General features: G+C 35.1%; 1 protein-coding gene across 1 annotated transcript in view; it reads left to right on the top strand.

Annotated features, from left to right (window-relative positions):
• Positions 1-609: 609 nt before the first annotated feature.
• The window catches only part of LOC128643009 (centriolin), an 86,122-nt gene continuing 60,609 nt past the window's right edge, over positions 610-26,122 (top strand). The window contains exons 1-3 of the mRNA XM_053695930.1: positions 610-775; positions 17,836-17,960; positions 25,042-25,172. Of these exons, the coding sequence (XP_053551905.1) occupies positions 610-775; positions 17,836-17,960; positions 25,042-25,172 (422 nt within the window). The remainder of the gene's footprint in view (positions 776-17,835; positions 17,961-25,041; positions 25,173-26,122) is intronic.

Genomic DNA, 26,122 nt, shown 5'->3' with positions numbered 1-26,122 from the left:
ATTTTCCAAATTTGATACTTTTGCTTCTTCGGAGGCTATTTTTGGGAGAAAAATTCTTCAAGCAGTGGTGCCTTCTGTTTAACCATCTGTCTTGTCCCTCCCGTTCATCCGTGTCCTGTAGCTTTGGTATTGTATCCCACAAGTAAAGGATGAATCCGTGGACTCGTCACACCTTATAGAAGAAATGTAAATTTATGCTTACCTGATAAATTAATTTCTTCTATGGTACGACGAGTCCACGGCCCGCCCTGTCATTTTAAGACAGATTTTATTTTTTGATTTTAAACTTGTGTCACCTCTGCACCTTTTAGTTTCTCCTTTTTCTTCTTGTACCTTCGGTCGAATGACTGGGGGGTGGAGCTATATAGACAGCTCTGCTGTGGTGCTCTTTGCCACTTCCTGTTAGCAGGAGGATAATATCCCACAAGTAAAGGATGAATCCGTGGACTTGTCGTACCATAGAAGAAATTAATTTATCAGGTAAGCATAAATTTACTTTTTATATGAGACCGCAAGTCTATGAATAGTTAAATACTCATTATTTTCTCTGTCACACATACAGTATATTCATAGTGTTTTGTTTCCCAGTGCAACTTGTCGCTAACCATTATGAAGAAGACTTCTCAGCTGAAGTCATCAGGCAGCCCAGCCATTAGAACGCCATCTCCTTCTAGCAAGCAACGAAAAGCTGAGGCTTATAAAGCAAAAGGCGCAACAAACCGCCATCCTGAGATGACGGGAGATAGTGAGGCATCAGAAAGTGAAGCAGATAAAGGTAAAGTAGCTTGTGCACAGATATCTGTGTGTTACTTGTAACAGTCATTAATAGGGCAGTAGGAATAACTTGTATTATCTTTATGTCTAACCAATTTAACTGCTTAGAAGCAAAAGACGGATGCAGTGCATTGCACAGGTACCTGTTGCAGCTCTGTCAGCCAAGTGGACGAGACAGACAGCAAAACGCTATGATATGACACACCGTACAGTGTTCCACACTGAAATAATCTCATTGCATTTCAGTTCTTGTTTTTACTGTATTCAGGACCATTAGCATTGGCTGGGTACAATATGGGCTCCAGTTATTATCCACGGACGGACAGGGGCATACATATTTGCCACTGGCCTCCCAACTTCTCCTCTGGTGGGCAGCAATCCGCTGCCCGCATTTACCATTGCAAGAGGTGGAGAACAGGGCAGGGAAGCAGCGGTCTGATGACCGCTGCTTGATTAATACTGACTTCTTCATAATGTGCGAACCTGCAGTCAAAGGGGGGGGAGAAGGGATTGATAAATCATGTCTATATGTCTTATGCATGCAAAGATAAATAGCTACAGATTATATAGTGACACTAATGTAACATGTTTGTGTATATAACAATGTGTATGACATAGCTACAGATTATATAGTGACACTAATGTAACGCGTTTGTGTATATAACAATGTGTATGACATAGCTACAGATTATATAGTGACACTAATGTAATGTGTTTGTGTATATAACAATGTGTATGACATAACTACAGATTATATAGTGACACTAATGTAATGTGTTTGTGTATATAACAATGTGTATGACATAGCTACAGATTATATAGTGATACTAATGTAACGTGTTTGTGTATATAACAATGTGTATGATATAGCTACAGATTATATAGTGACACTAATGTAACGCATTTGTGTATATAACAATGTGTATGACATAGCTACAGATTATATAGTGACACTAATGTAACGTGTCTGTGTATATAACAATGTGTATGACATAGCTACAGATTATATAGTGACACTAATGCAACATGTTTGTGTATATAACGATGTGTATGGCATAGCTACAGATTATATAGTGATACTAATGTAACGTGTTTGTGTATATAACAATGTGTATGACATAGCTACAGATTATATAGTGACACTAATGTAACGTGTCTGTGTATATAACAATGTGTATGACATAGCTACAGATTATATAGTGACACTAATGTAACATGTCTGTGTATATAACAATGTGTATGACATAGCTACAGATTATATAGTGATACTAATGTAACGCGTTTGTGTATATAACAATGTGTATGACATAGCTACAGATTATATAGTGATACTAATGTAACATGTTTGTGTATATAACAGTGTATGATATAGCTACAGATTATATAGTGACACTAATGTAACATGTTTGTGTATATAACAATGTGTATGACATAGCTACAGATTATATAGTGACACTAATGTAACATGTTTGTGTATATAACAGTATATGATATAGCTACAGATTATATAGTGACACTAATGTAACATGTTTGTGTATATAACAGTGTATGATATAGCTACAGATTATATAGTGACACTAATGTAACATGTTTGTGTATATAACAATGTGTATGACATAGCTACAGATTATATAGTGACACTAATGTAACATGTTTGTGTATATAACAATGTGTATGACATAACTACAGATTATATAGTGACACTAATGTAACGTGTTTGTGTATATAACAATGTGTATGACATAGCTACAGATTATATAGTGACACTAATGTAACATGTCTGTGTATATAACAATGTGTATGACATAGCTACAGATTATATAGTGACACTAATGTAACATGTTTGTGTATATAACAATGTGTATGACATAGCTACAGATTATATAGTGACACTAATGTAACATGTCTGTGTATATAGCAATGTGTATGACATAGCTACAGATTATATAGTGACACTAATGTAACATGTCTGTGTATATAACAATGTGTATGACATAGCTACAGATTATATAGTGATACTAATGTAACATGTTTGTGTATATAACAATGTGTATGACATAGCTACAGATTATATAGTGACACTAATGTAACATGTTTGTGTATATAACAATGTGTATGACATAACTACAGATTATATAGTGACACTAATGTAACGTGTTTGTGTATATAACAATGTGTATGACATAGCTACAGATTATATAGTGACACTAATGTAACGTGTTTGTGTATATAACAATGTGTATGACATAACTACAGATTATATAGTGACACTAAAGTAACTATTATATTTTTGTGTATATAACAATGTGTATGACATAGCTACAGATTATATAGTGACACTAATGTAACATGTTTGTGTATATAACGATGTGTATGGCATAGCTACAGATTATATAGTGATACTAATGTAACGTGTTTGTGTATATAACAATGTGTATGACATAGCTACAGATTATATAGTGACACTAATGTAACGTGTCTGTGTATATAACAATGTGTATGACATAGCTACAGATTATATAGTGACACTAATGTAACATGTCTGTGTATATAACAATGTGTATGACATAACTACAGATTATATAGTGACACTAATGTAACATGTTTGTGTATATAACAATGTGTATGACATAGCTACAGATTATATAGTGATACTAATGTAACATGTTTGTGTATATAACAATGTGTATGACATAGCTACAGATTATATAGTGACACTAATGTAATGTGTTTGTGTATATAACAATGTGTATGACATAGCTACAGATTATATAGTGATACTAATGTAACATGTTTGTGTATATAACAATGTGTATGACATAGCTACAGATTATAGTGACACTAAAGTAATGTGTTTGTGTATATAACAATGTGTATGATATAACTACAGATTATATAGTGACACTAATGTAACGTGTCTGTGTATATAACAATGTGTATGACATAACTACAGATTATATAGTGACACTAATGTAACGCGTTTGTGTATATAACAATGTGTATGACATAACTACAGATTATATAGTGACACTAATGTAACGTGTCTGTGTATATAACAATGTGTATGACATAGCTACAGATTATATAGTGATACTAATGTAACGCGTTTGTGTATATAACAATGTGTATGACATAACTACAGATTATATAGTGACACTAATGTAACATGTTTGTGTATATAACAATGTGTATGACATAGCTACAGTTTATATAGTGATACTAATGTAACGTGTTTGTGTATATAACAATGTGTATGACATAGCTACAGATTATATAGTGACACTAATGTAATGTGTTTGTGTATATAACAATGTGTATGACATAACTACAGATTATATAGTGACACTAATGTAACATGTTTGTGTATATAACAATGTGTATGACATAGCTACAGATTATATAGTGACACTAATGTAACATGTTTGTGTATATAACAATGTGTATGACATAGCTACAGATTATATAGTGACACTAATGTAACATGTTTGTGTATATAACAATGTGTATGACATAGCTACAAATTATATAGTGACACTAATGTAACGTGTCTGTGTATATAACAATGTATATGACATAGCTACAGATTATATAGTGACACTAATGTAACGCGTTTGTGTATATAACAATGTGTATGACATAGCTACAGATAATATAGTGACACTAATGTAACGTGTTTGTGTATATAACAATGTGTATGACATAGCTACAGATTATATAGTGATACTAATGTAACATGTTTGTGTATATAACAATGTATATGACATAGCTACAGATTATATAGTGACACAAATGTAACACGTTTGTGTATATAACAATGTATATGACATAGCTACAGATTATATAGTGACACTAATGTAACGCGTTTGTGTATATAACTATGTGTATGACATAGCTACAGATTATATAATGACACTAATGTAACGTGTTTGTGTATATAACTATGTGTATGACATAGCTACAGATTATATAGTGACACTAATGTAACGCGTTTGTGTATATAACTATGTGTATGACATAGCTACAGATTATATAGTGACACTAATGTAACGCGTTTGTGTATATAACTATGTGTATGACATAGCTACAGATTATATAGTGACACTAAAGTAACGCATTTGTGTATATAACTATGTGTATGACATAGCTACAGATTATATAGTGACACTAATGTAACGCGTTTGTGTATATAACAATGTGTATGACATAGCTACAAATTATATAGTGACACTAAAGTAACGTATTTGTGTATGACATAAGCTACAAATTATAGTGACACTAAAGTAACTATTACATTTTTGTGGATATAACAATGTGTATGACATAGCTACAGATTATATAGTGACACTAATGTAACGTGTTTGTGTATATAACAATGTGTATGACATAGCTACAAATTATATAGTGACACTAATGTAACGTGTTTGTGTATATAACAATGTGTATGACATAGCTACAGATTATATAGTGATACTAAAGTAACTATTATATTTTTGTGTATATAACAATGTGTATGACATAGCTACAGATTATATAGTGACACTAATGTAACGTGTTTGTGTATATAACAATGTGTATGACATAACTACAGATTATATAGTGATACTAATGTAACATGTCTGTGTATATAACAATGTGTATGACATAGCTACAGATTATATAGTGACACTAATGTAACGCATTTGTGTATATAACAATGTGTATGACATAGCTACAGATTATATAGTGACACTAATGTAACATGTTTGTGTATATAACGATGTGTATGGCATAGCTACAGATTATATAGTGATACTAAAGTAACATGTTTGTGTATATAACAATGTGTATGACATAGCTACAGATTATATAGTGATACTAAAGTAACTATTATATTTTTGTGTATATAACAATGTGTATGACATAGCTACAGATTATATAGTGACACTAATGTAACGTGTTTGTGTATATAACAATGTGTATGACATAACTACAGATTATATAGTGACACTAATGTAACGTGTTTGTGTATATAACAATGTGTATGACATAACTACAGATTATATAGTGACACTAATGTAACGTGTTTGTGTATATAACAATGTGTATGACATAGCTACAAATTATATAGTGATACTAATGTAACATGTTTGTGTATATAACAATGTGTATGACATAGCTACAGATTATATAGTGATACTAAAGTAACTATTATATTTTTGTGTATATAACAATGTGTATGACATAGCTACAGATTATATAGTGACACTAATGTAACATGTTTGTGTATATAACAATGTGTATGACATAGCTACAGATTATATAGTGACACTAAAGTAACTATTATATTTTTGTGTATATAACAATGTGTATGACATAGCTACAGATTATATAGTGACACTAAAGTAACTATTATATTTTTGTGTATATAACAATGTGTATGACATAGCTACAGATTATATAGTGACACTAAAGTAACTATTATATTTTTGTGTATATAACAATGTGTATGACATAGCTACAGATTATATAGTGACACTAATGTAACATGTTTGTGTATATAACAATGTGTATGACATAGCTACAGATTATATAGTGATACTAATGTAACGTGTTCGTGTATATAACAATGTGTATGACATAGCTACAGATTATATAGTGATACTAATGTAACACATTTGTGTATATAACAATGTGTATGACATAGCTACAGATTATATAGTGATACTAATGTAACGCGTTTGTGTATATAACAATGTGTATGACATAGCTACAGATTATATAGTGACACTAATGTAACGTGTTTGTGTATATAACAATGTGTATGACATAACTACAGATTATATAGTGATACTAATGTAACATGTTTGTGTATATAACAATGTGTATGACATAGCTACAGATTATATAGTGATACTAATGTAACGTATTTGTGTATATAACAATGTGTATGACATAGCTACAGATTATATAGTGACACTAATGTAACGTGTCTGTGTATATAACAATGTGTATGACATAGCTACAGATTATATAGTGATACTAAAGTAACTATTATATTTTTGTGTATATAACAATGTGTATGACATAACTACAGATTATATAGTGATACTAATGTAACATGTTTGTGTATATAACAATGTGTATGACATAGCTACAGATTATATAGTGATACTAAAGTAACGTGTTTGTGTATATAACAATGTGTATGACATAGCTACAGATTATATATTGACACTAATGTAACATGTTTGTGTATATAACAATGTGTATGACACAGCTACAGATTATATATTGACACTAATGTAACATGTTTGTGTATATAACAATGTGTATGATATAGCTACAGATTATATAGTGATACTAATGTAACATGTTTGTGTATATAACAATGTGTATGACATAGCTACAGATTATATAGTGACACTAATGTAACGTGTTTGTGTATATAACAATGTGTATGACATAACTACAGATTATATAGTGATACTAATGTAACATGTCTGTGTATATAACAATGTGTATGACATAGCTACAAATTATATAGTGACACTAATGTAACATGTCTGTGTATATAACAATGTGTATGACATAACTACAGATTATATAGTGACACTAATGTAACATGTTTGTGTATATAACAATGTGTATGACATAGCTACAGATTATATAGTGACACTAATGTAACATGTTTGTGTATATAACAATGTGTATGACATAGCTACAGATTATATAGTGATACTAATGTAACGTGTTTGTGTATATAACTGTGTATGACATAGCTACAGATTATATAGTGATACTAATGTAACATGTCTGTGTATATAACAATGTGTATGACATAACTACAGATTATATAGTGACACTAATGTAACATATTTGTGTATATAACAATGTGTATGACATAGCTACAGATTATATAGTGACACTAATGTAACATGTTTGTGTATATAACAATGTGTATGACATAGCTACAGATTATATAGTGATACTAATGTAACATGTCTGTGTATATAACAATGTGTATGACATAACTACAGATTATATAGTGACACTAATGTAACATGTTTGTGTATATAACAATGTGTATGACATAGCTACAGATTATATAGTGACACTAATGTAACATGTTTGTGTATATAACAATGTGTATGACATAGCTACAGATTATATAGTGATACTAATGTAACGTGTTTGTGTATATAACAATGTGTATGACATAGCTACAGATTATATAGTGATACTAATGTAACACATTTGTGTATATAACAATGTGTATGACATAGCTACAGATTATATAGTGATACTAATGTAACGCGTTTGTGTATATAACAATGTGTATGACATAGCTACAGATTATATAGTGACACTAATGTAACGTGTTTGTGTATATAACAATGTGTATGACATAACTACAGATTATATAGTGATACTAATGTAACATGTTTGTGTATATAACAATGTGTATGACATAGCTACAGATTATATAGTGATACTAATGTAACGTATTTGTGTATATAACAATGTGTATGACATAGCTACAGATTATATAGTGATACTAATGTAACGTATTTGTGTATATAACAATGTGTATGACATAACTACAGATTATATAGTGATACTAAAGTAACGTGTTTGTGTATATAACAATGTGTATGACATAACTACAGATTATATAGTGACACTAATGTAACGTGTTTGTGTATATAACAATGTGTATGACATAGCTACAGATTATATAGTGACACTAATGTAACATGTTTGTGTATATAACAATGTGTATGACATAGCTACAGATTATATAGTGACACTAATGTAACGTGTTTGTTTATATAACAATGTATATGACATAGCTACAGATTATATAGTGACACTAATGTAACATGTTTGTGTATATAACAATGTGTATGACATAGCTACAGATTATATAGTGATACTAATGTAACGTATTTGTGTATATAACAATGTGTATGACATAACTACAGATTATATAGTGATACTAAAGTAACGTGTTTGTGTATATAACAATGTGTATGACATAGCTACAGATTATATAGTGATACTAATGTAACGCGTTTGTGTATATAACAATGTGTATGACATAGCTACAGATTATATAGTGACACTAATGTAACATGTTTGTGTATATAACAATGTGTATGACATAGCTACAGATTATATAGTGATACTAATGTAACATGTCTGTGTATATAACAATGTGTATGACATAGCTACAAATTATATAGTGACACTAATGTAACATGTCTGTGTATATAACAATGTGTATGACATAACTACAGTTTATATAGTGATACTAATGTAACATGTTTGTGTATATAACAATGTGTATGACATAGCTACAGATTATATAGTGACACTAATGTAACATGTTTGTGTATATAACAATGTGTATGACACAGCTACAGATTATATATTGACACTAATGTAACATGTTTGTGTATATAACAATGTGTATGACATAGCTACAGATTATATAGTGACACTAATGTAACATGTTTGTGTATATAACAATGTGTATGATATAGCTACAGATTATATAGTGATACTAATGTAACATGTTTGTGTATATAACAATGTGTATGACATAACTACAGATTATATAGTGACACTAATGTAACGTGTTTGTGTATATAACAATGTGTATGACATAGCTACAGATTATATAGTGACACTAATGTAACATGTCTGTGTATATAACAATGTGTATGACATAGCTACAGATTATATAGTGACACTAATGTAACGTGTCTGTGTATATAACAATGTGTATGACATAGCTACAGATTATATAGTGACACTAATGTAACGTGTTTGTTTATATAACAATGTATATGACATAGCTACAGATTATATAGTGGCACTAATGTAACATGTTTGTGTATATAACAATGTGTATGATATAGCTACAGATTATATAGTGATACTAATGTAACGTGTTTGTGTATATAACAATGTGTATGACATAACTACAGATTATATAGTGACACTAATGTAACGTGTCTGTGTATATAACAATGTGTATGACATAGCTACAGATTATATAGTGACACTAATGTAACGTGTCTGTGTATATAACAATGTGTATGACATAGCTACAGATTATATAGTGACACTAATGTAACGCGTTTGTGTATATAACAATGTGTATGACATAGCTACAGATTATATAGTGACACTAATGTAACGCGTTTGTGTATATAACAATGTGTATGACATAGCTACAGATTATATAGTGATACTAATGTAACATGTTTGTGTATATAACAATGTGTATGACATAGCTACAGATTATATAGTGACACTAATGTAACATGTTTGTGTATATAACAATGTGTATGACATAGCTACAGATTATATAGTGATACTAATGTAACGTGTTTGTGTATATAACAATGTGTATGACATAGCTACAGATTATATAGTGATACTAATGTAACGTGTCTGTGTATATAACAATGTGTATGACATAGCTACAGATTATATAGTGACACTAATGTAACGTGTTTGTTTATATAACAATGTATATGACATAGCTACAGATTATATAGTGACACTAATGTAACATGTTTGTGTATATAACAATGTGTATGATATAGCTACAGATTATATAGTGATACTAATGTAACGTGTTTGTGTATATAACAATGTGTATGACATAACTACAGATTATATAGTGACACTAATGTAACATGTTTGTGTATATAACAATGTGTATGACATAAGCTACAGATTATATAGTGACACTAATGTAACGTGTTTGTTTATATAACAATGTATATGACATAGCTACAGATTATATAGTGACACTAATGTAATGTGTTTGTGTATATAACAATGTGTATGACATAACTACAGATTATATAGTGATACTAATGTAACATGTTTGTGTATATAACAATGTGTATGACATAGCTACAGATTATATAGTGACACTAATGTAACGTGTTTGTGAATATAACAATGTGTATGACATAGCTACAGATTATATAGTGACACTAATGTAACATGTTTGTGTATATAACAATGTGTATGACATAGCTACAGATTATATAGTGACACTAATGTAACATGTTTGTGTATATAACAATGTGTATGACATAGCTACAGATTATATAGTGATACTAATGTAACGTGTTTGTGTATATAACAATGTGTATGACATAGCTACAGATTATATAGTGATACTAATGTAACATGTTTGTGTATATAACAATGTGTATGACATAACTACAGATTATATAGTGACACTAAAGTAACTATTATATTTTTGTGTATATAACAATGTATATGACATAGCTACAGATTATATAGTGATACTAATGTAACATGTTTGTGTATATAACAATGTGTATGACATAACTACAGATTATATAGTGACACTAAAGTAACTATTATTTCTCCAACATAGGTGTGTCCGGTCCACGGCGTCATCCTTACTTGTGGTATATTCTCTTCCCCAACAGGAAATGGCAAAGAGCCCAGCAAAGCTGGTCACATGATCCCTCCTAGGCTCCGCCTTCCCCAGTCATTCTCTTTGCCGTTGTACAGGCAACATCTCCACGGAGATGGCTTAGAGTTTTTTGGTGTTTAACTGTAGTTTTTATTATTCAATCAAGAGTTTGTTATTTTAAAATAGTGCTGGTATGTACTATTTACTCTGAAACAGAAAAGAGATGAGGATTTCTGTTTGTAAGAGGAAAATGATTTTAGCAACCGTTACTAAAATCGATGGCTGTTTCCACACAGGACTGTTGAGAGAAATTAACTTCAGTTGGGGGAAACAGTGAGCAGACTTTTGCTGTTTGAGGTATGACACATTTCTAACAAGACGATGTAATGCTGGTAGCTGTCATTTTCCCTATGGGATCCGGTAAGCCATTTTTATTACATAAAGAAAAAAAGGGCTTCACAAGGGCTTTTAAGACTGTAGACATTTTCTGGGCTAAAACGATTGATATATAAGCATATTTTATACTTCATAGCTTTGAGGAATTATTTTATTCTTGGGAATTATGTAAAATAACCGGCAGGCACTGTATTGGACACCTTATTCTCTAGGGGCTTTCCCTAATCATAGGCAGAGCCTCATTTTCGCGCCTCTATTGCGCACTTGTTTTTGGGAAGCATGACATGCAGATGCATGTGTGAGGAGCTCTGATACATAGAAAAGACTTTCTGAAGGCGTCATTTGGTATCGTATTCCCCTTTGGGCTTGGTTGGGTCTCAGCAAAGCAGATACCAGGGACTGTAAAGGGGTTAAATATAAAAACGGCTCCGGTTCCGTTATTTTAAGGGTTAAAGCTTTCAAATTTGGTGTGCAATACTTTTAAGGCTTTAAGACACTGTGGTGAAATTTTGGTGAATTTTGAACAATTCCTTCATACTTTTTCACATTTGCAGTAATAAAGTGTGTTCAGTTTAAAATTTAAAGTGACAGTAACGGTTTTATTTTAAAACGTTTTTTGTACTTTGTTATCAAGTTTATGCCTGTTTAACATGTCTGAACTACCAGATAGACTGTGTTCTGTATGTGGGGAAGCCAAGGTTCTTTCTCATTTAAATAGATGTGATTTATGTGACACAAAATTTAGAGAAAATGATGCCCAAGATGATTCCTCAAGTGAGGGGAGTAAGCATGGTACTGCATCATCCCCTCCTTCGTCTACGCCAGTCTTGCCCACACAGGAGGCCCCTAGTACATCTAGTGCGCCAATACTCCTTACTATGCAACAATTAACGGCTGTAATGGATAATTCTATCAAAAACATTTTAGCCAAAATGCCCACTTATCAGCGAAAGCGCGACTGCTCTGTTTTAGAAAATACTGAAGAGCATGAGGACGCTGATGATATTGGTTCTGAAGTGCCCCTACACCAGTCTGAGGGGGCCAGGGAGGTTTTGTCTGAGGGAGAAATTTCAGATTCAGGGAAAATTTCTCAACAAGCTGAACCTGATGTGATTACATTTAAATTTAAATTGGAACATCTCCGCGCCCTGCTTAAGGAGGTGTTATCTACTCTGGATGATTGTGAGAATTTGGTCATTCCAGAGAAATTATGTAAAATGGACAAGTTCCTAGAGGTCCCGGGGCCCCCCAAAGCTTTTCCTATACCCAAGCGGGTGGCGGACATTGTAAATAAAGAATGGGAAAGGCCCGGCATACCTTTCGTCCCTCCCCCTATATTTAAGAAATTGTTTCCTATGGTCGACCCCAGAAAGGACTTATGGCAGACAGTCCCCAAGGTCGAGGGGGCGGTTTCTACTCTAAACAAACGCACCACTATACCCATAGAAGATAGTTGTGCTTTCAAAGATCCTATGGATAAAAAATTAGAGGGTTTGCTTAAAAAGATGTTTGTTCAGCAAGGTTACCTTCTACAACCAATTTCATGCATTGTTCCTGTCACTACAGCAGCGTGTTTCTGGTTCGATGAACTAGAAAAGGCGCTCAATAAAGATTCTTCTTATGAGGAGATTTTGGACAGAATTCATGCTCTCAAATTGGCTAACTCTTTCACCCTAGACGCCACTTTGCAATTGGCTAGATTAGCGGCGAAAAATTCTGGGTTTGCTATTGTGGCGCGCAGAGCGCTTTGGCTAAAATCTTGGTCAGCGGATGCATCTTCCAAGAACAAATTGCTTAACATTCCTTTCAAGGGGAAAACGCTGTTTGGCCCTGACTTGAAAGAGATTATTTCTGATATCACTGGGGGCAAGGGCCACGCCCTTCCTCAGGATAGGTCTTTCAAGGCCAAAAATAAACCTAATTTTCGTCCCTTTCGCAGAAACGGACCAGCCCCAAGTGCTACGTCCTCTAAGCAAGAGGGTGATACTTCTCAAGCCAAGCCAGCCTGGAGGCCAATGCAAGGCTGGAACAAAGGTAAGCAGGCCAAGAAACCTGCCACTGCTACCAAGACAGCATGAGATGTTGGCCCCCGATCCGGGACCGGATCTGGTGGGGGGCAGACTCTCTCTCTTCGCTCAGGCTTGGGCAAGAGATGTTCTGGATCCTTGGGCGCTAGAAATAGTCTCCCAAGGTTATCTTCTGGAATTCAAGGGGCTTCCCCCTTGGTTCCACAGGTCTCAATTGTCTTCAGACCACATAAAAAAACAGGCATTCTTACATTGTGTAGAAGACCTGTTAAAAATGGGAGTGATTCATCCTGTTCCATTAGGAGAACAAGGGATGGGGTTCTACTCCAATCTGTTCGTAGATCCCAAAAAAGAGGGAACATTCAGACCAATCTTAGATCTCAAGATCCTAAACAAGTTTCTCAAGGTTCCATCGTTCAAAATGGAAACCATTCGAACAATTCTTCCTTCCATCCAGGAAGGTCAATTCATGACCACGGTGGATTTAAAGGATGCGTATCTACATATTCCTATCCACAAGGAACATCATCGGTTCCTAAGGTTCGCATTTCTGGACAGACTTGTCTCCGACGATACAAGTAGATCAGAGGACCAGAGATTCACTCCGTTGGTGGCTGTCCCTGGACAACCTGTCACAGGGGATGAGCTTCCGCAGACCAGAGTGGGTCATTGTCACGACCGACGCCAGTCTGGTGGGCTGGGGCGCGGTCTGGGGACCCCTGAAAGCTCAGGGTCTTTGGTCTCGGGAAGAATCTCTTCTCCCGATAAATATTCTGGAACTGAGAGCGATATTCAATGCTCTCAAGGCTTGGCCTCAGCTAGCAAAGGCCAAGTTCATACGGTTTCAATCAGACAACATGACGACTGTTGCGTACATCAACCATCAGGGGGGAACAAGGAGTTCACTGGCGATGGAAGAAGTGACCAAAATCATTCAATGGGCGGAGACTCACTCCTGCCACTTGTCTGCAATCCACATCCCAGGAGTGGAAAATTGGGAAGCGGATTTTCTGAGTCGTCAGACATTTCATCCGGGGGAGTGGGAACTCCATCCGGAAATCTTTGCCCAAATTACTCAATTGTGGGGCATTCCAGACATGGATCTGATGGCCTCTCGTCAGAACTTCAAGGTTCCTTGCTACGGGTCCAGATCCAGGGATCCCAAGGCGACTCTAGTAGATGCACTAGTAGCACCTTGGACCTTCAAACTAGCTTATGTATTCCCGCCGTTTCCTCTCATCCCCAGGCTGGTAGCCAGGATCAATCAGGAGAGGGCATCGGTGATCTTGATAGCTCCTGCGTGGCCACGCAGGACTTGGTATGCAGACCTGGTGAATATGTCATCGGCTCCACCATGGAAGCTACCTTTGAGACAAGACCTTCTTGTTCAAGGTCCGTTCGAACATCCAAATCTGGTCTCACTCCAACTGACTGCTTGGAGATTGAACGCTTGATCTTATCAAAGCGAGGGTTCTCAGATTCTGTCATTGATACTCTTGTTCAGGCCAGAAAGCCTGTAACTAGAAAAATCTACCACAAAATATGGAAAAAATATATCTGTTGGTGTGAATCTAAAGGATTCCCTTGGGACAAGGTAAAAATTCCTAAGATTCTATCCTTTCTTCAAGAAGGTTTGGAGAAAGGATTATCTGCAAGTTCTTTGAAGGGACAGATTTCTGCCTTGTCTGTGTTACTTCACAAAAAGCTGGCAGCTGTGCCAGATGTTCAAGCCTTTGTTCAGGCTCTGGTTAGAATCAAGCCTGTTTACAAACCTTTGACTCCTCCTTGGAGTCTCAATTTAGTTCTTTCAGTTCTTCAGGGGGTTCCGTTTGAACCCTTACATTCCGTTGATATTAAGTTATTATCTTGGAAAGTTTTGTTTTTGGTTGCAATTTCTTCTGCTAGAAGAGTTTCAGAATTATCTGCTCTGCAGTGTTCTCCTCCTTATCTGGTGTTCCATGCAGATAAGGTGGTTTTGCGTACTAAACCTGGTTTTCTTCCGAAAGTTGTTTCTAACAAAAACATTAACCAGGAGATAGTCGTGCCTTCTTTGTGTCCGAATCCAGTTTCAAAGAAGGAACGTTTGTTGCACAATTTGGATGTAGTTCGTGCTCTAAAATTCTATTTAGATGCTACAAAGGATTTTAGACAAACATCTTCCTTGTTTGTTGTTTATTCTGGTAAAAGGAGAGGTCAAAAAGCAACTTCTACCTCTCTCTCTTTTTGGATTAAAAGCATCATCAGATTGGCTTACGAGACTGCCGGACGGCAGCCTCCTGAAAGAATCACAGCTCATTCCACTAGGGCTGTGGCTTCCACATGGGCCTTCAAGAACGAGGCTTCTGTTGATCAGATATGTAAGGCAGCGACTTGGTCTTCACTGCACACTTTTACTAAATTTTACAAATTTGATACTTTTGCTTCTTCTGAGGCTATTTTTGGGAGAAAGGTTTTGCAAGCCGTGGTGCCTTCCATCTAGGTGACCTGATTTGCTCCCTCCCTTCATCCGTGTCCTAAAGCTTTGGTATTGGTTCCCACAAGTAAGGATGACGCCGTGGACCGGACACACCTATGTTGGAGAAAACAGAATTTATGTTTACCTGATAAATTACTTTCTCCAACGGTGTGTCCGGTCCACGGCCCGCCCTGGTTTTTTAATCAGGTCTGATAATTTATTTTCTTTAACTACAGTCACCACGGTATCGTATGATTTCTCCTATGCAAATATTCCTCCTTTACGTCGGTCGAATGACTGGGGAAGGCGGAGCCTAGGAGGGATCATGTGACCAGCTTTGCTGGGCTCTTTGCCATTTCCTGTTGGGGAAGAGAATATCCCACAAGTAAGGATGACGCCGTGGACCGGACACACCGTTGGAGAAAGTAATTTATCAGGTAAACATAAATTCTGTTATTTTTGTGTATATAACAATGTGTATGACATAGCTACAGATTATATAGTGATACTAATGTAACATGTTTGTGTATATAACAATGTGTATGACATAGCTACAGATTATATAGTGATACTAATGTAACATGTTTGTGTATATAACAATGTGTATGACATAGCTACAGATTATATAGTGACACTAATGTAACATGTTTGTGTATATAACAATGTGTATGACATAGCTACAGATTATATAGTGACACTAAAGTAACACATTTGTGTATATAACAATGTGTATGACATAACTACAGATTATATAGTGACACTAATGTAACGTGTCTGTGTATATAACAGTGTATGATATAGCTACAGATTATATAGTGACACTAATGTAACGTGTTTGTGTATATAACAATGTGTATGACATAGCTACAGATTATATAGTGATACTAATGTAACGCGTTTGTGTATATAACAGTGTATGATATAGCTACAGATTATATAGTGACACTAATGTAACGTGTTTGTGTATATAACAATGTGTATGACATAGCTACAGATTATATAGTGATACTAAAGTAACGTGTTTGTGTATATAACAATGTGTATGACATAACTACAGATTATATAGTGACACTAATGTAACGTGTTTGTGTATATAACAATGTGTATGACATAGCTACAGATTATATAGTGACACTAATGTAACGTGTTTGTGTATATAACAATGTGTATGACATAGCTACAGATTATATAGTGACACTAATGTAACATGTTTGTGTATATAACAATGTGTATGACATAGCTACAAATTATATAGTGATACTAATGCAACGTGTCTGTGTATATAACAATGTGTATGACATAGCTACAGATTATATAGTGACACTAATGTAACATGTTTGTGTATATAACAATGTGTATGACATAGCTACAGATTATATAGTGACACTAATGTAACGTGTTTGTGTATATAACAATGTGTATGACATAGCTACAGATTATATAGTGATACTAATGTAACGTGTTTGTGTATATAACAATGTGTATGACATAGCTACAGATTATAGTGACACTAAAGTAACATGTTTGTGTATATAACAATGTGTATGACATAGCTACAGATTATATAGTGATACTAAAGTAACTATTATATTTTTGTGTATATAACAATGTGTATGACATAACTACAGATTATATAGTGACACTAAAGTAACTATTATATTTTTGTGTATATAACCAATATAAATAATTAAAAGCCATTTGACGTGCATCTAACACAGGATATTTTTATGCATTAGGCACAGAGGCTGGTATTCGCTACATCACAGAAACTCTTATACAAAAACTAACTAAGCAAGAAAACTTGGCGCATATAAACTCGTTAAGCCTTTCCCTGTCTAAAGATGGCGGCAAAAAATTCAAGGTTAGTATTTGATTCTGCTGGTAAATTATTCAGATTGTTCCTTTCCTGGCTTTAGACTCTGGGTATTATAATAAAGGTTTTATGTTTTCTTGCAATAAGTACAAATAATATGATTTGTAAAATATTTCAATTCAATGAATCGTTTAAAGGGACATTGCAATGATATATCTGTGTTAAAATTGTGACGGGATCTGTTTTTGTGCCACCTTTCTGCTGCAGCGGTTTTTGTTTTCATAGTGTCACAGAGTTAACAGCGCACACTCCTGTTCCCCACCAAGTGCAGCGAAACGGCTTGATGTATGCGCTGCCTATCAAGCTGCAAAACAGAAGAAAATGCACCAGTTTTTAACATATTACACAGATTCCCGAGCTGGGGTATCTATAAAATATCTTACCTGATCATCATCAATGAGCATGTGCAGGGAACAGCCACACGTGCACTTCTGTAGTGTAGTACAACATACTCTCTCTGCCTTAGAAAAACAAAGAATTAAAAATGTGCAAACAGGTCACTCTTCACGTTTAAAGGGACCGTCAACACCAAAATGGTTATTGTTTAATAAGATAGACAATGCCTTTACTACTCGTTCCCCAGCTTTGCACAACCAACATTGTTATGTTAATATATTTTATAACATTTACACCTCTAAATATCTGCCTGTTTTAAGCCTCTACAGACAGCCTCTTATCTCATGCTTTTTTATTTGCTTTTCACAACAGAAGACTGCTAGTTCATGTGTGCCATACAGATATCATTGTGCTCTCTCCCATGGATTTGTGGATGACACTGCACTAATTGGCTAAAATGCAAGTCAATAGATAATAAATAGTCATGTGATCAGGGGGCAGTCTGCAGAGGCTTAGATACAAGGTAATCAGAGGTAAAAAGTATATTAATATAACTGAGATAAAGGGCAGTCTGCAGAGGCTTAGATACAGGGTAATCACAGAGGTAAAAAGTATATTTATATAACTGAGATAAGGGGCAGTCTGCAGAGGCTTAGATACAAGGTTATCACAGAGGTAAAAAGTATATTAATATAACTGAGATAAGGAGCAGTCTGCAGAGGCTTAGATACAAGGTAATCACAGAGGTAAAAAGTATATTAATATAACTGAGATAAGGAGCAGTCTGCAGTGGCTTAGATACAGGGTAATCACAGAGGTAAAAAGTATATTAATATAACTGAGATAAGGAGCAGTCTGCAGTGGCTTAGATACAGGGTAATCACAGAGGTAAAAAGTATATTAATATAACTGAGATAAGGGGCAGTCTGCAGAGGCTTAGATACAAGGTAATCACAGAGGTAAAAAGTATATTAATATAACTGAGATAAAGGGCAGTCTGCAGAGGCTTAGATATAAGGTAATCACAGAGGTAAAAAGTATATTAATTTAACTGAGATAAGGGGGCAGTCTGCAGAGGCTTAGATACAGGGTAATCACAGTGGTAAAAAGTATATTAATATAACTGAGATAGGGGAGCAGTGTGCAGAGGCTTAGATACAAGGTAATCACAGAGGTAAAAAGTATATTAATATAACTGAGATAAGGGGCAGTCTGTAGAGGCTTAGATACAGGGTAATCACAGAGGTAAAAAGTATATTAATATAACTGAGATAAGGGGCAGTCTGTAGAGGCTTAGATACAGGGTAATCACAGAGGTAAAAAGTATATTAATATAACTGAGATAAGGGGCAGTCTGCAGAGACTTAGATACAAGGTAATCACAGAGGTGAAAAGTATATTAATATAACTGAGATAAGGGGCAGTCTGCAGAGACTTAGATACAAGGTAATCACAGAGGTAAAAAGTATATTAATATAACTGAGATAAGGGGCAGTCTGCAGAGGCTTAGATACAGGGTAATCACAGAGGTAAAAAGTATATTAATATACCTGAGATAAGGGGGCAGTCTGCAGAGGCTTAGATACAGGGTAATCGCAGAGGTAAAAAGTATATTAATATAACTGAGATAAGGAGCAGTCTGCAGAGGCTTAGATACAGGGTAATCACAGAGGTAAAAAGTATATTGATATAACTGAGATAAGGGACAGTCTGCAGAGGCTTAGACACAGGGAAATCACAGAGGTAAAAAGTATATTGATATAACTGAGATAAGGGAGCAGTGTGCAGAGGCTTAGATACAAGGTAATCACAGAGGTAAAACATATATTAATATAACTGAGATAAGGGGCAGTCTGCAGAGACTTAGATACAAGGTAATCACAGAGGTAAAAAGTATATTAATATAACTGAGATAAGGGGCAGTCTGCAGAGACTTAGATACAAGGTAATCAAAGAGGTAAAAAGTATATTAATATAACTGAGATAAGGGGCAGTCTGCAGGGGCTTAGATACAGGGTAATCACAGAGGTAAAAAGTATATTAATATACCTGAGATAAGGGGGCAGTCTGCAGAGGCTTAGATACAGGGTAATCACAGAGGTAAAAAGTATATTAATTTAACTGAGATAAGGAGCAGTCTGCAGAGGCTTAGATACAGGGTAATCACAGAGGTAAAAAGTATATTAATATAACTGAGAGAAGGAGCAGTCTGCAGAGGCTTAGATACAAGGTAATCACAGAGGTTAAAAGTATATTAATATAACTGAGATAAGGAGCAGTCTGCAGAGGCTTAGATACAGGGTAATCACAGAGGTAAAAAGTATATTAATATAACTGAGATAAGAAGCAGTCTGCAGAGGCTTAGATACAAGGTAATCACAGAGGTTAAAAGTATATTAATATAACTGAGAGAAGGAGCAGTCTGCAGAGGCTTAGATACAAGGTAATCACAGAGGTTAAAAGTATATTAATATAACTGAGATAAGGGGCAGTCTGCAGAGGCTTAGACACAGGGAAATCACAGAGGTAAAAAGTATATTGATATAACAGTGTAGGTTATGCAAAACTGGGGAATGGGTCATAAAGGGATTATCTATCTATTAAAACAAATATTTTGGAGTAGACTGAATAAGAAAATAACTGTCCGATTTATTTGATTTGATTATTATGATCAAGAGAGCTTTAATAAAAATATAGCAAACAGCTCACTTCTATATAAATAAATGCTAGTTACTATAACAATATTATTAATATTAAATGTACAACCAATGTTTGTGTACAACATAATACAATTAAAGCAATAAGCAGAAGGAATAGATGTGTATTGTGCAATGTTTTCACAGGTTTTTTTTGCACAGTACAAAGGAATGATACTGCAGTATTTAAGGATCACTGCATACACTAGAATTTAATAATTGACAAATACACAATAAATATACAATGCAATAGCACTTATTATTTTTTTTGTGGCAAATTTCAAAGTTATTTCAATTTTCCCTCCCTCTGTGTCATGTGACAGTCATGAGCCAATCGCAAAATGCATATACACATGTACTGTGCACTTTTGCACATGCTCAGTAGCAGCTGGTGCCTCAGAAAGTGTGCACATAAAATTACTGTGCATGTGATTATGTAAGTTTATTGGAACGCTTGTTTTTCATTGCTGCTCTATCTGGTTAATGACACATTCATTTTGACTTTATTCTTGTTGCTTAGGTATTGACTGAAGCGTTTCTGTGAATGTGCAAAGTGCTTCTGTATACTGATGACTGTCGCGCTTTGCATAAACACACAGCAGTTCAGTGGCTCTCAAGGCGAAGACTAAGCCCTGAGGCGCTATTTTATAAAAAAATAATAGAATACTTTATATTTTGTATAAAACAGCCTTTATTAGTATAAGTAAAAACCATACTACACTAGGGATAAAGAGCCGACATTGGCGCATTGCGTGCTTTTATCTTTGCTCTTTTGTGTAAATTATACAGTTGAGGAGGACTGGTAGTTGTGTATAAAATAATCATTTTATTAACATTTATATCCACAAGGACTGGAAGGGAATCATAATGTTAATGTTTTCCTCTCATCTCCCTGTAATTACACTTCTCAGCACGTAGTTATTGTAAAGGAATATCACGGCTAAACTATTGCGCACTATATGTTGTGACGTCTCATATGAATGTCTGTACATAGTCTCCCTGTAATTACACTTCCCAGCACGTAGTTATTGTAAAGGAATATCACGGCTAAACTATTGCGCATTATATGTTGTGACGTCTCATATGAATGTCTGTACATAGTCTCCCAGTAATTACACTTCCCAGCACGTAGTTATTGTAAAGGAATATCACGGCTAAACTATTGCGCATTATATGTTGTGACGTCTCATATGAATGTCTGTACATAGTCTCCCTGTAATTACACTTCCCAGCACGTAGTTATTGTAAAGGAATATCACGGCTAAACTATTGCGCATTATATGTTGTGACGTCTCATATGAATGTCTGTACATAGTCTCCCTGTAATTACACTTCCCAGCACGTAGTTATTGTAAAGGAATATCACGGCTAAACTATTGCGCATTATATGTTGTGACGTCTCATATGAATGTCTGTACATAGTCTCCCTGTAATTACACTTCCCAGCACGTAGTTATTGTAAAGGAATATCACGGCTAAACTATTGCGCACTATATGTTGTGACGTCTCATATGAATGTCTGTACATAGACTCCCTATAAATACACTTCCCAGCACGTAGTTATTGTAAAGGAATATCACGGCTAAACTATTGCGCATTATATGTTGTGACGTCTCATATGAATGTCTGTACATAGTCTCCCTGTAATTACACTTCCCAGCACGTAGTTATTGTAAAGGAATATCACGGCTAAACTATTGCGCATTATATGTTGTGACGTCTGTCATATGAATGTCTGTACATAGTCTCCCTGTAATTACACTTCCCAGCACGTAGTTATTGTAAAGGAATATCACGGTTAAACTATTGCGCATTATATGTTGTGACGTCTCATATGAATGTCTGTACATAGTCTCCCTGTAATTACACTTCCCAGCACGTAGTTATTGTAAAGGAATATCACGGTTAAACTATTGCGCATTATATGTTGTGACGTCTCATATGAATGTCTGTACATAGACTCCCTATAAATACACTTCCCAGCACGTAGTTATTGTAAAGGAATATCACGGCTAAACTATTGCGCATTATATGTTGTGACGTCTCATATGAATGTCTGTACATAGACTCCCTATAATTACACTTCCCAGCACGTAGTTATTGTAAAGGAATATCACGGCTAAACTATTGCGCATTATATGTTGTGACGTCTGTCATATGAATGTCTGTACATAGTCTCCCTGTAATTACACTTCCCAGCACGTAGTTATTGTAAAGGAATATCACGGTTAAACTATTGCGCATTATATGTTGTGACGTCTCATATGAATGTCTGTACATAGTCTCCCTGTAATTACACTTCCCAGCACGTAGTTATTGTAAAGGAATATCACGGCTAAACTATTGCGCATTATATGTTGTGACGTCTGTCATATGAATGTCTGTACATAGTCTCCCTGTAATTACACTTCCCAGCACGTAGTTATTGTAAAGGAATATCACGGTTAAACTATTGCGCATTATATGTTGTGACGTCTCATATGAATGTCTGTACATAGACTCCCTATAAATACACTTCCCAGCACGTAGTTATTGTAAAGGAATATCACGGTTAAACTATTGCGCATTATATGTTGTGACGTCTCATATGAATGTCTGTACATAGTCTCCCTGTAATTACACTTCCCAGCACGTAGTTATTGTAAAGGAATATCACGGCTAAACTATTGCGCATTATATGTTGTGACGTCTCATATGAATGTCTGTACATAGTCTCCCTGTAATTACACTTCCCAGCACGTAGTTATTGTAAAGGAATATCACGGTTAAACTATTGCGCATTATATGTTGTGACGTTTCATATGAATGTCTGTACATAGACTCCCTGTAATTACACTTCCCAGCACGTAGTTATTGTAAAGGAATATCACGGCTAAACTATTGCGCATTATATGTTGTGACGTCTGTCATATGAATGTCTGTACATAGGCTCCCTGTAATTACACTTCCCAGCACGTAGTTATTGTAAAGGAATATCACGGCTAAACTATTGCGCATTATATGTTGTGACGTCTCATATGAATGTCTGTACATAGTCTCCCTGTAATTACACTTCCCAGCACGTAGTTATTGTAAAGGAATATCACGGTTAAACTATTGCGCATTATATGTTGTGACGTCTGTCATATGAATGTCTGTACATAGATTCCCTGTAATTACACTTCCCAGCACGTAGTTATTGTAAAGGAATATCACGGTTAAACTATTGCGCATTATATGTTGTGACGTCTGTCATATGAATGTCTGTACATAGATTCCCTGTAATTACACTTCCCAGCACGTAGTTATTGTAAAGGAATATCACGGCTAAACTATTGCGCATTATATGTTGTGACGTCTCATATGAATGTCTGTACATAGGCTCCCTGTAATTACACTTCCCAGCACGTAGTTATTGTAAAGGAATATCACGGTTAAACTATTGCGCATTATATGTTGTGACGTCTCATATGAATGTCTGTACATAGACTCCCTGTAATTACACTTCCCAGCACGTAGTTATTGTAAAGGAATATCACGGCTAAACTATTGCGCATTATATGTTGTGACGTCTCATATGAATGTCTGTACATAGTCTCCCTGTAATTACACTTCCCAGCACGTAGTTATTGTAAAGGAATATCACGGCTAAACTATTGCGCATTATATGTTGTGACGTCTCATATGAATGTCTGTACATAGACTCCCTATAAATACACTTCCCAGCACGTAGTTATTGTAAAGGAATATCACGGTTAAACTATTGCGCATTATATGTTGTGACGTCTGTCATATGAATGTCTGTACATAGTCTCCCTGTAATTACACTTCCCAGCACGTAGTTATTGTAAAGGAATATCACGGCTAAACTATTGCGCATTATATGTTGTGACGTCTCATATGAATGTCTGTACATAGGCTCCCTGTAATTACACTTCCCAGCACGTAGTTATTGTAAAGGAATATCACGGTTAAACTATTGCGCATTATATGTTGTGACGTCTGTCATATGAATGTCTGTACATAGACTGTAGCGCAGTAATGGCTCTGTTTTGCAGTACATAGAGAACCTGGAGAAATGTGAGAGACTTGAGATTCTGAATCTCAGTCACAACTTTATTGAAAAGATTGAGAAGCTGGACAAGCAGATGAGATTAAGGGAACTCAATTTGTCCCACAACAGAATAAGGTACTGTATGTCAGTGTTACTAAGTGCCCACAAAATGCATAGGAATGATTGGAGAGAAAAAGGAAATAAAAATGGCTGCTGTGAGCCCACACTATACAGTGGAACTACATAATAGCCTAGGTATCTGTAGTATTCTGCGTATTATTAAAGGGACATGATACCCAAATGTTAAAGCACTTGAAAGTGATGCAGCATAAGTGTAAAAAGCTGACTAGAAATCATCACATGAACATCTCTATGTAAGAAAGGAAGATATTTACCTCAATATGTTCTAAGTATTCACACTCATTGTAAAGGGACTTTAAGCAGCCATTCAGAATACTAGTCCCAGGACTTGCAAGAGATCATGCATCTGGCATGTGTAGCACAGTATTTTTATTATTTCCCTATTCAGTTTCAGGAGGTTCACTATGAAGTCTCATGAGATCACAGCAAAGCAAAGCATGACCTCAGCACTGCTGATTGGCTATTTTGTGTTTCCCCACTTGCAGCTGGACAGCAGCTGAAGTGTAACTGTTTACACAGCACTTACTCTGGTGAGCTGAGGAAAGTGTGAGTTAAATGTATCTTCCTTTTCTTCTACTAGATACGACGAGTCCACAGATTCATCCTTACTTGTGGGATATTATCCTCTTGCTAACAGGAAGTGGCAAAGAGCACTACAGCAGAGCTGTATATATAGCTCCTCCCTTAGCTCCACCCCCAGTCATTCTCTTTGTCTATACTAGTAATAGGAAGAGGTAAAGTGAAAGAGGTGTTAAAATGAAAAGATTACGGCTCATTCTACTAGAGCGGTGGCTTCTACATGGGCTTTTTAAAACGATGCATCTGTTGAACAGATTTGTAAGGCTGCGACTTGGTCTTCCCTTCATACCTTTTTCAAAATTTTACAAATTTGATACTTTTGCTTCTTCTGAGGCTATTTTTGGGAGAAAAGTTCTTCAAGCAGC

This window comes from Bombina bombina, chromosome 12, assembly GCF_027579735.1.
Source record: "Bombina bombina isolate aBomBom1 chromosome 12, aBomBom1.pri, whole genome shotgun sequence".
NCBI lineage: Eukaryota > Metazoa > Chordata > Amphibia > Anura > Bombinatoridae > Bombina > Bombina bombina.
This window is presented reverse-complemented; position numbering and strand designations above follow the sequence as displayed.